The sequence below is a fragment of the Grampus griseus genome (assembly GCF_964374135.1).
Source record: "Grampus griseus genome assembly, chromosome: 15".
Taxonomy (NCBI): Eukaryota; Metazoa; Chordata; class Mammalia; order Artiodactyla; family Delphinidae; genus Grampus; species Grampus griseus.
The window spans coordinates 83,217,827-83,229,954 of NC_139009.1; the positions used below are offsets into that span (position 1 = coordinate 83,217,827).

Sequence of the window (12,128 nt, forward strand, 5' to 3'; positions counted from 1 at the left end):
GGTAAGAATTCAGTTAGTACTTGATGAAGCAATGAAGGCAAGAAGGAATAGATTTCTTTTTTTAAAAAAATTTTTGGCCACGCCATACAGCATGTGGGATCTTAGTTCCCTGACCAGGGATCAAACCCACGCCCCCTGCATTGGAAGGGTGGAGTCTTAACCACTGGACCGCCAGGGAAGTTCCAAGAAGGAATGGATTAGCTGTCCAACGTGCATGGATGTTGATAACACAGCATTAACAGGCCAGGGGCCACTCTGAAGACAGCGTGGTCCCTCCCTCCCTCCGCTGCTTTACACAAAGTACAAAATGCGTTCATGCTGAGTGAATATTATCTCCCAAAGCTGAAGTGCTTAGAACACGGAGGCCTCAGAAAACAACTTTTAAGAGTGCACTTGCTTCCCTGGATTTTCATTTTCTATATAAAAGCCAGAATTCACAATGGTTAAGAGATTTGCTCGTGTCTTCCACAGTCAATTCTAGAATAAAATCCAATCATCACGATACCCGTGTCAGAGCACCCTTCTTGTTCAGTCAGCATGGACCCATGACGGCTCTGAAGCATCCCTGAGGATTCCAGGGTAAGTCGCGTTACCAATACTGTGCTCCAAATCAGCTGGAATTAGGATCTAAAAATAGCTGAATTTTTATTTAAAGTGTAAAGTGATCCGTATGAGCACCTTGCAACCTTTCCAGATGATTAAACTGAATAAAAATACACCTTCAAGAGCTCACTGACTATAAAACAGCTGCATTCTTAGCACTTCAGGCAATGAATTCCCACCAGACATCCCTCCAGGGGTCTTTTCCAGTAGAAAGGTTAAGAACAAGTCATAAATGCTGGTATTTTGCAGCTCAAACCTACTCTTCTCTCTCCAGTTCTTGGTTCCTCACGTTCTGTAAAATGTCTTGACAATAGTTGCAGTATTCGTCAGCGAGAAAGGCCATCTAGGGAGGATATGGAGAATCATTTCAGTTTGCAGCCCACTTCCAGAATGAACTGCTCCTCAAAGACCTTTCTGAGGCCCTGAGATGCTGCATGGGTTGCTATTTGGCTATGACAGCAGCCGGGCTCTTGCCTGGGGCCGCGGGTTTTTTAGCTATGTGGAATCATGCATCACTTATTGGCCTGAAATTGATGGAGTTCCATTGTTGATGCCATGACTCGTACATTTCCAGGATCTGCACCACCCACTCTAAAGGCCACCGGTCTTTGACCACTGTCTCCCCTAACCCCAATTTCTCCCTCCACATCCCCCAGCCCAGGTTCCAGGAAATGCACATATGTGTTCCCTGCTCTGTCACGGGGAGGCCCTCATTCTAAAAGATGACAACGTGGTCCCACGTGGAGCCTTGCTATAGGACGTGAAGAGAAGTCCTGAGTTTCCTGACCACCATCAAGCCCAGGAGGGAATGCTGGTTCTCCCTGGTCTGGGAGAAAGCAAACATTACTCCATCTGGTACGACTATGGTCACAGGCAAACTAAGAAGCCAGTTACTGCCCCCAGGTAGCCAAGGCGTGAACGTTAAACTCCCCGATGCATGCAGGCCTACTATTCTGTAGGAGAAGCTTGTCTGCCAGTTCCTGCTCCCAGAATGGACTTCTCCCGAATTCCGACAAAGGCGACCCAACTGGGTCTGTCTTATTTGGCGAATGACTGTCACCCTAAAAACCACTTACACGTGGATTCTTTCTTTAAGCCCGGTGATAATTACACTGCTGCTGTGGAGTAATCTTTTATCCACACCTCTGGACACACTGTTGATCCCAGCAATTTTCCCTTTTATTTCACTGCAAAAAATAACCTTCCTCTGTAAGTCTACAAACTACAGTCACCAGGGGGGGAATTAGGGTCTAACATATTGCACTCCTACTGCCGTGTATCACAAACACTGAATAGTGACGCACAATAGAAATATTACCTATGGATAATCTGATGCCATAAGTACATTCTACAACTCTTGTCTATCTCATTGTCCCTCCCTGAACTACAACCATATCCTGTCTGGGTCACCGTGCCTGGATTACACAAATGGTGAGTCATATAGAAAATCTCAGGGCCTAACGGACAAGGAAAATGAGGGGCACAGACTTTCCTTTAGAAGAACAGATTACAGAACGTAAAACCTTTCCATCAAGGATGGAAAAAGGCAACATGAGGAAAGCGAATTCAATATTCCTGCCTTTTGTCATCCCTGCTGTTCTCCCCGCCTCCCCTCCCCACCCCCTCCTCCCCCAGAGCAAGGGGAGGCACATGCTCCCGGTTTGAATGAAGGACATCAACTGTATCTGAACTGATTTCTTCAGGATTTTCCCAGACGCCTTTTGAATAGCTTCCACTTTAATAGAGTAGGTGAAAGCATCCCTGGGGGTTGGAAGTTAAGCAGCTAAGCCTGCTGGACTGCAGCTGGTGGGGGGGGCGGGGGGCTGGCTCCCTTTCATTTCCTCCAACCTAATGGCCCGCTGTGTGGCAGCACAGTTCCAAGGTCAGGAGTTCCTCCTGTGCTCTCTCCGTTCTTATGCGCTCAGAGCCTTACCGAGCTACTCGCTTATATCTTGCTTAGTAGATCGTTTATGTGGGTTTGCAGTAGGCTCTTGTCTACAAGCCACTGGAGGCCAGAGCGGCCTTCTGAACCGCCAGCCCCTATCCTTAGGGCTAGGAGTGCCCCCAGCTGCGCGCTGCACCCACAGAGAACAGCCACCGCCAGCTTTCTCCTGAGCTGATGCTTCCCTGTTATCAGCCAATATCACATTGAAGTCTGGGGGCGTTTAGGGTCACACTCAACAGTCTCCTGAAGGACTTAAAATCTGTTACTTCTCAACTCTTTTGTGGTCCTGAACCCCTTTGAGCACGTGATGAAAACAAATGACCTTCTCCCCAGAAAAATGCACAGTATGCACTACATGCTGTGAAGATGCCAAGTTAAACTCCCGTTGTTAATATCTTTGGAAGAAAGTAGGGGTGTAGATGTCTAAATAAATAAAGCAGTAGCACAGAAAGGTGATAGATCAAGAGGCATCATTCCATGGGGTGCTGTGTGGTTTCCACTGGGGGCTGTTCCACCCTCATTCCTACCATTAACATTGGCAACATTCAGAGTCCTCTGATGGGTACACTTCCAGGATGTGCGTTGGGGGGACGATGCTCAGGCTGGTCATCAGGAAGGATGGGGCTGTTGCATGGACTTCACTGGCCTGGCCACCAGTGCTTCTACTGGAGAAGAATTGAGGGATCCTCCTTTCCAACCCTGGGCTACTCTCTCCCCTCACACTGCACGATCCTAACCACGTCCACTTTCTCCGCAGCACACATGACCTCCCGGGCTCATCAATGCTCTCCTGACACTGATTCTGCCAGTATCCAAGCTCGTGTTTCTCAAGGGTGGCCCTGAAACCAACTACATCAGGATTCCTGGGGTGCTTGAGGTTCATATCGCTATGAATCACATGAAGCCAGAAATCTCTCGCTTTAAGCAGCTCCCCAGGTGAGCCTTATGCATCGCAAGCTGAGACTGCAGCTCCGGGCAGGCTGTGTCGTCCAACTCTGCAGAAACCCCTACATTAAACACGGCGACTTCTAATTAGAATTCAAAATTCTAATTTCCGATACTTCACAGTTTCACCTGTGCAGAAGAAGTCATCTGAAAACACAGTACTGTCAGAATGGAAAGGGAAGCTACGGCCAAAAATAATAAGAAGTAAATTCAATGCATTCCTGAAGTCAATTCCTTTTGGGCTCTTCCTGTGAAAAGAACTGATCTTTCAGAAAAAAGAAAAAAACCATAAATTGAAATCTTTTCTTCCTAATATAAACAATCAGAAATCTAAAGGGAGCGAGTGTCTGGTGCAGAACTACTAAAGTCTGAATCTCTGCAGGACAAGGCATTCAGGAAAGAATCAGGGGGGATTCCTGTTCTGGAGGAATAATTCAGCAAAATGACAAAGAAAAAAGTGAGAAATTCTATTCAGATTTTTTTAGGTGTATTAAATACAGCTTGGGATCTTCAGGAGACCCAAGAAAAGCCATTGGGGTTATCATCATTCATTTATTCTGCCCACCTTTAGTGAGCACGTACTAAGTGTCAGCCCCTGGAGAAACGCTGGAGGACCTTCCTGTCATCACCTGTCCCTTTAGGCACCACCTGCCACCCCTGAGTTACTCTATTGATCCTCTTGATGCCTCTTGTCCTTCCTGCACTCTTGAAGACACTGCTCCCAGAATTATCACCCCCAAAGCAAATGTATCCTGTCATTCTGCTTCTGAAGATGCCTCAGTGGTTTTCCCACCGTCTCCTGGGCGACACCCAAATTCCCCAGCCTGGCACTGACAAGCTGTCCACCACCTGGACCTCGTGTTGAGTCTACTTCTCCCCGACATCCTCACTTCTGGTTCTCACTGCCCGCACACCCCCCAGCATGAACGCAAGCTACATACACCCTCAAGGTCAACACCTCCTAAAAAGAGGACCTCAGCAACTCTGTCCAGGACCAGCTCAAGGGCAGCAAGATAGGTGGAATAACAGCTCCTCGAAAACGCCCACATCCTAGTCCCTGGAACCTTATGTGGCGAAGGGGCTTTGCAGATGTGATTACGGTTAAGGACCCTGAGATGGGGAGATGATCCTGGATCCTCCAGGTGGCCCCAATGTAATCACGAGGGTCCTTAAAAGCACAGAGCCTTTCCCAGCTGCAGAGAGCCAGAGAGATGGTGTCATGAGAAGGACTCAGCCTGCCTTTGCTGGCTGAGGAAGTGGCCACAAGCCAAGGAATGTGGGCAGCCTCTAGAAGCTGGAAAAGGCCGGGAATAGATTCTCCCCTCCAGGTCCCCCAGAAGGAATGTAGCCCTGTCAACCCCTTGCCCTTAGCCTGGTGAGAACTAGTCAGACTCATAACTTCTAGAAATTTTAGATAATAAGCTTGTGTTAAGTCATGAAATTTGTGCTAGTATGTTACAGCAGCAACAGGAAACAAACACAGGCCACCTCTTCCATGAAGCCTTCCCTAATTACTCCTGGCCCACATCCTTCCTCCCTCCCTCCCTGTGGAGTTCCCAATCCCCCTGTAGCAGGCACGGGCCCCTCACAGCACACCCATAGTTTTATGTCTGTCTTAGCTCCCCAGCTACGAAACTGTATTCTATTCAAGTTTAGGGAATATCCTTTTTGTTTCTTTGTTTTTACTTTTCTTTCACACCCCATTCAGCTCTCAAGAGGGTTGGTCACAAAACAGGCTTTTCAAAGGGTGTCTACTCAATGCCACTTGTCATATCAAAGTGCTATCCTGTCATCCTGGGCAACCAAAGAAAAGTTCACCTCGTGATGTCACAGATTACCTATTCATAGTTCTGGTGTCCTAATTCAAAGAGTTATAAATGTAACTGGAGACACTTTCACACAGATCTGTTGCTAATAACCTATGCTTCTTTTCTAATTATAGCAGAAGAAACACTGTTAAACAGCTGATGAGTAGCTAGGTAGTTTCTTCCTGAGGACAGGGACCTCCTCTGTCCCCTCACGTCGTGTGTACACAGTGGACACGCAACAGTCCTGGCTGGAGGGGTGAGTGGTTGAGGGCTGCCCATAATAAGAATGTGACACACAGGAAAACAGTTGCATCTAATTCAGCAATTTCTGAATATTCCAGGGTCTATCATACAAATCTATTTTATTCAACACTCACTGCTCCTTCTTCTTGGAGAATGCTGTTATAATTAGTAGATTTTTCAAAGGCAACGACGTCTCCACTGTGACATAACAGATAACACAGAAATAATTTCAGTCAGACACCCATTTCTGAGCATAAGCATAGTTTCTTTTCTTTCCTTTTTTTTTTTTTTTGCGGTACGCGGGCCTCTCACTGCTGTGGCCTCTCCCGTTGCGGAGCACAGGCTCCGGACACGCAGGCTCAGTGGCCATGGCTCACGGGCCCAGCCGCTCCGCGGCATGTGGGATCTTCCCGGACCGGGGCACGAACCCGCGTCCCCTGCATCGGCAGGCGGACTCTCAACCACTGCGCCATCAGGGAAGCCCGCATAAAGTTTCTTTTGCAGTGAGTTATTCGTTGGGGGGTAACTTTGATTTCGAAACCCTCCTCCAAGTTTCTTTCCACAACTGCTGATTATCACCCGCTTAGTTTTTTTTTTAAATCCATTTCTGTAACTGGGACAACCACGTATTTATTTTTATAGGTTTATTCCCTTCAGAAACAAGAATATGATGCCATCATGGGTAGGACTTGCTCCAGTGAGAAAAGAAAAATTATCATGGAAATGAAGTCTTCTATTTTCTGATTTGGGGCTTTGAAAATGACGTGCTCAGAAACGATAACATCCTCTGAGCTGATGGATGAAGCAGGTCAGCTTCCCAGAACAAGGAAACTGAGAATGAATAATAAGATGTAAGTTCCATGCCACCATGTCTCTTGGGTTCACATATCGTACTGGAGACGTTTATTTATATGTCGCAGAGAACAGATTCAGTTCTATCCATGTGGTGTGGGGCATTTCCCCTTTAATTGTGGGCATCGAGAAACTGGGAGCCCAGGGCCCCCCACTTTGCACAGGAAATGTGCATCGTCCAGATGCCGGAGGTGGTGGCTTCTCCACGCCCTGCCCAGAGCTGTGGCTGCGGCTTCCACTCCCGCACATGTCCTCACGCCTGACTGTGTGAATTCTACGTAAATATGCAAAGAGGAAGGTAGCCGGTGAATGCTCTGCTTCTGGAAGCAAGACCATGGTCTTCAAGGCAGGGGTGGCCTGGGGCGGAGTGGGAGTCAGAGGGGAGTGGAGGAAAATGGCTTTCATCTCACACAGGAAGATCCTACATCCCCTCCCAGCCTCTCTACAGCCCTGGGAGCTCTCTTCTGAAGGTTTGGGTCAGTCCATTCTCCATGGAAATCTGGACAAAAAACTTGATACCCACGTGATCAATGTTTCTGCATGATATTCTATTTCAAAACAGGGCAGAGAGATTCAGGGTCTGCCTACATGCCCACTAAAAAGCCACCCTCTTCACTGTTCAGTAGGAGTTGTTATCACAACAGGAAGTGTACTGTGGACTGCTCATTGGCAAGAGGGTTTCAGGACGTGGAATCTGTTCAACCTGGAGGAGATCCAGGATGATGGATTGGCGGAGAATCTGAGATGTCTCGGGAGTTCCATCTGTCATGTCTCAATGACATCTTGGGTAGGTGTGGACGACGACGGAGTTTCTCCAGGTAAAATCTGTGAACAGCCCACGGCCACAAAGATCCTGAGACATTCCAGCAACGAAAACAACAAGCGGCAATCACCGCCTGAAAGCATAAAACCTAGAGTGAAGGAAGACAAGGGATGTCCGAAACCAAGGCTCATTGGATAAAGGGCTAATAGCAAAGGAATCCAAGTAGGAACACAGGATCATCAGCCTTTAAGAGATGCTTAAGGATCACTTGTGAGGCTTCCGTCGGCTGAACTGGAGGGAGAGCAGTTTCTCTATGATCCACGGCTGTTCTCCTGCTGCCCCTAATATGTCTTCTTTGGAAAATGAATGTAAGACCGTGAATGTATTCCGCTCCATCCGTCCATTTCTCATTCATGCGTCCGTTATTTACTGCGCACCTACTATATGCGGGCATCACGCTAGGCCCTGGGGGACACAGCTGTGGTCGTGATGGACAAGGTCTGCCCTCTGAGAGGTTACAGCCCGTGGAGGAGAAAAGCTGTTAACACGAATAATTGCCAAGTCGTTGTTACGACAGCTAAAGTACAGGCTGTCAGGGGAATCTACGTCAGAGGGCCCGTCCTCTTCTCTTATTAGTTCAACAGTTTAGGGGCCTATAAACTGGCAGCTTGATCAGCTCAGGGGAGCTTCCCCTGTGACTGGTCAGTGTGCTTTGGTTGGTACTTATCACAACCCTGCACTTGGAGAGCGCTTACTGAAGTCTTTGGATGGTAACAGCCATCTTCCTGGGACATTCCTTTGGATACTCAGGAATCTGGAAGCCAGAAGGTCTGGTTTCTGACTTAAAGGAAGGACGAGGGAAACCCTCCACCTTATGGCTCACCCCTCCCCCAGCCCTGACTCAGGCAGCTTTGGAGGCTAAGCCACTGAGAGCGATACTCAGTAATTTGGGATTTGTAAGTGAAACTCCCAAGTCTCTGCCATCGGTTCAATGTAGAGTATGAGTTGAACTCAACAGCCTTTGAAAGGAGGGTAGTGTTACAAGGGGACTCCTCGCCATGCAGAAGCCTGTGTGAGGCCGACAAGGGGACGCAATGCTGCTATCCTCACTGGGGAGATATGCAAGTTTTGTAGCACTTAATTGGGGGATTTTATGCACTGAGACAACAATAATGGGAAACAGAAATTTGTCAACCTCACGGAGAGATTCGGTCACCTGTTACAAAGTCCTCATCTCCACGTAGCCAGACGACGATAGCTCTCTTGTGCAAAGGAACGGAGAAGGCTGTCTCTTCCCACCTTTGGAAGGTCCTCATTCAATAAATGGCTCATCACATGGGTCAACATGTAGGTTCAGTAAGATCTTAATTATCTATTTTAAAAACTACCTAGTTGCAGAGGTCCCATGCTAGCCAAGAGGCATTAAACCTGCAGGAGACAGAGGGTGGCAACGTTAGAGCCAGGCTACACAGCAGCTGAGCAGACAACAGCTGCCGGTGACCAGCCCTACTACCAGGGAAGGTCCGTGCAGGGCCAGGTCAAGGGCGTCGGCGCCCACAGCATCTGGCCGAGTGAACACTGCAGCGCTGACTGTGCTCTGATCTTGCAGGTCAGGCTGGGCTAGGCTAGAAGGGGCGACCGTGGCAGCCAGGTGCCCCACCGAGGGGTCTTCCACCCGAGAGCAGGGGCGCTCAGGGTGAGGGGCTGAAGCAGGACTGGAGGGAATAGTTTTAGCTCTCAGGGTCCAGCCAGGATGGCCTCGTGTTCTGGAAGGGGGGGCGGTCACTGTCCCTGTGTCATTTCCCGTGTGTGGTTCCGATTCAGTCCTTCGGGCCATTTATTAGGTTGTGATCCAAAGCACAGTCATTGTGAAAACAGGGCTCTAAGAAAACCACAGCAAACACCCAGAGCTGACCTTGCTGGGAAGCAAGTGCTTCCAGCTCAAAAGGACGTCTTCTTCCATCATCCTCTGAGGCCTGAGATGCTTTATTTTAAACATTTTTTAAATTATTTTTTTTGGCCGCACAGCTTGTGGGATCTTAGTTCCCCAACCAGGGATCGAACCCGGGCCCTGGCAGTGAATTGCCCAGTTCCTAACCACTGGACCACCAGGGAATTCCCCCCACCTTTTTTTTTTCTTGAGATGCTTTAAAGGCGTAGACACATAAAAACCACATTTTGCTTTAATTAGTTTTTACCATCAATTTGGCTAAGAAGGGTCCGACATAAAGAGGGCTGAGACCTGATTGTATGCCACACGACTCATCCTTTGTTTTCCCTGGAAAATCTTTCAAATGTCGTGTTAGCTTTTTGTAGTTTTTTAAGGAACCTCCATACTGTTCTCCATGGTGGCTGTATCAATTCACATTCCCACCAACCGTGCAGGAGGGTTCCCTTTTCTCCACACCCTCTGCAGCATTTATTGTTTCTAGATTTTTTGATGATGGCCATTCTGACTGGTGTGAGATGATATCTCATTGTAGTTTTGATTTGCATTTCTCGAATGATTAATGAAGTTGAGCATTCTTTCACGTGTTTGTTGGCAATCTATCTCTTCTTTGGAGAAATGTCTGTTTAGGTCTTCTGCCCATTTTTGGATTGGGTTGTTTGTTTTTTTGTTACTGAGCTGCATGAGCTGCTTATAAATTATGGAGATTAATCCTTTGTCTTAATATGTCTTCTGGCATTTAACTTTCTTTTGGTTCTAACTGCAATTTGCATCCACATTCTCAGGTTTTGCCATCAGTTATCATTAATCCAGACCTTCATTTACATCATTTGGGTATCGTCATTTGCCCTTGCAAATCATTCTAACAGCAGTGAAACAACGTGAAGCGATTACAAAGGTAAGAGGATAAAAATGTAATAAAACTGAATTCACCTCCCATACTTGTTCAGCGTCAGATGTCGGAGGCAAGGTGCTTCATCTTCTGATCAATGAGGGAGCTAATTTCAATTTTTACTCAGAGCACACGAATTAGTTATTTTGGTTTTGATTAGGAGAAGATACCCTCAACTTGATATTTTTATATCTAAAGTTAAACAGTCAGTAATTGTATTCATATCAGGATGGGTGTTATGATCGCAAAAGCTTTATTTAATATAATTTTGATTATACTAATGATGCTAATCACTGAAATACGCTGAGCATTTACCCATTGCTAAGCGCCTTACATGCGTCACCTTAGTCCTCACAACAACCCGTTAGGTGGTGGGTAATAATTCATTATTATTCCCATCTTACGTATGGGAAACGAGAAACAATTCAGAGCCAGAAACCCAGCTCTAACTTCACGTCTTCACCTCTATGACCTCTTCCACTATTCCGTCTTGTCAGACACACGTGTGTATGATAACAAATAACGTACACAAGGAGGGCAAAGGAAGACACGAGAGTTTTGAAACAAAGTGGAAAAGAACAACCTGCTTTCTTTACATTTTATTTTATTTGATATTGGACTACAGTTGATTAACAATGTTGTGTTAGTTTCAGGTGTACAGCAAAGTGATTCAGTTATACGTATACATATATCTATTCTTTTTCATTCTTTTCCCATTTAGGAAGAACAACCTTCTTCTTAAACCGGGTTAGGCGAGCGCCGTGGATTTGTCATGTTCTGTGTTGGGGGCTGTTGCTTTTACACTGCTTAACTCTATTCCCATTAGATTTTATGAGCAATAATGGCAAAATGATGACCTGGCGGGACACCTGTAAAAGTGCTGAAAGTCTAACTTCTTCACATTCACCTTCCGGAGACAAAACTCAGCAACTGGATGCCAGGCTTCCTCAGCAGATAGCACATTCGTTGCCTTGTCTCGGCGTCTCAGCTGGAGATGAGCGCGTGAGGGACGCTCTGAACACGTGAGATAGTTTGGGAGCTTCAGAGCATTACCGGCTTTTAAAACCTTCCCTGAGGGCTTCCCTGGTGGCTCAGTGGTTAAGAATCCGCCTGCCAATGCTAGGGGACACAGGTTCGAACCCTGGTCCAGGAAGATCCCATGTGCCGTGGAGCAACTAGGTCCATAACCCACAACTACTGAGCCTGCACGTCTGGAGCCTGTGCTCCGCAACAAGAGAGGCTGCGATAAGTGAGAGGCCCGCGCACCGCGATGAAGAGTGGCCCCCGCTTGCCGCAACTAGAGAAAGCCCTCGCACAGAAACGAAGACCCAACACAACCCAAAATAAATAAATAAATTTTTTTTTTTTTTAAAACCTTCCCTGAGCAAAGGTGCAGTCTAGGGCAGGATCCTCTACACCTATGTTTTCTGAGCTGCTAGACAACGATCAGGTAACGCCTACTTTTTTTAACCTTAACAAGTTCTAACCAGCCTAGCAAAGCATAGGGCAGACAAGGCCCAAATGCGGGTTGCAACTTGGACCCCTGATTATACCTGAGAGGGAGGCCGCACGGGGCTCGATAGCGCCCTGGCCCCAGGAGGGTTCAGCTCCTGCAGGTACCAGGGCTGCACGGACAGAAAGAAAAGCTCCGAGGTAACTGCTGACGTTCTGGCGTCCTTGGGTCCTCGGTGCCCACAGTCGCCCGGCTGACGGCTCCCTGTCAACTCACCCTCCTGGGGTGGTGAGTCTGAAAGAAGAACCCTGAGCCTTTCTGCTTTGTCAGCACAATTAGCCAGCTGTGGACCCACAGCCCTGGGTTCTGCGGGCGCAGGGCCGCCGGGCAGCCCCCTGGGCTCATGAGCTGGCAGAAGAACAAAGGCGCAGACTGGGGAAAGCCCAAGTTAGCAGCTTTCTACAGGCTTTAACATGCCACGCTGGAAAAGCCGAGAGACAGAGAGAGAGAGAGAGAGAGAGAGAGAGAGAGAGAGGGAGAGAGTGAGGGAGAGAGCGAGAGAGAGAGAGAGAGAGAGAGAGAGAGAGGGAGAGAGCGAGGGAGAGAGCGAGAGAGAGAGAGGGAGAGAGAGAGAGGGAGAGAGCGAGGGAGAGAGAGAGAGAGAGAGAGAGAGAGG

General features: G+C 47.7%; 1 protein-coding gene across 1 annotated transcript in view; it reads right to left on the reverse strand.

Moving 5' to 3' along the window:
* Positions 1-12,128, reverse strand: part of RFX8 (regulatory factor X8) — a gene marked incomplete at its 3' end in the record, with an annotated part of 59,027 nt that overhangs the window by 16,123 nt on the left and 30,776 nt on the right. Inside the window, 4 exon segments of the mRNA XM_082672781.1 lie at positions 864-946; positions 1,553-1,567; positions 1,569-1,664; positions 5,679-5,742. Coding sequence (XP_082528907.1) covers positions 864-946; positions 1,553-1,567; positions 1,569-1,664; positions 5,679-5,742 — 258 coding nt within the window.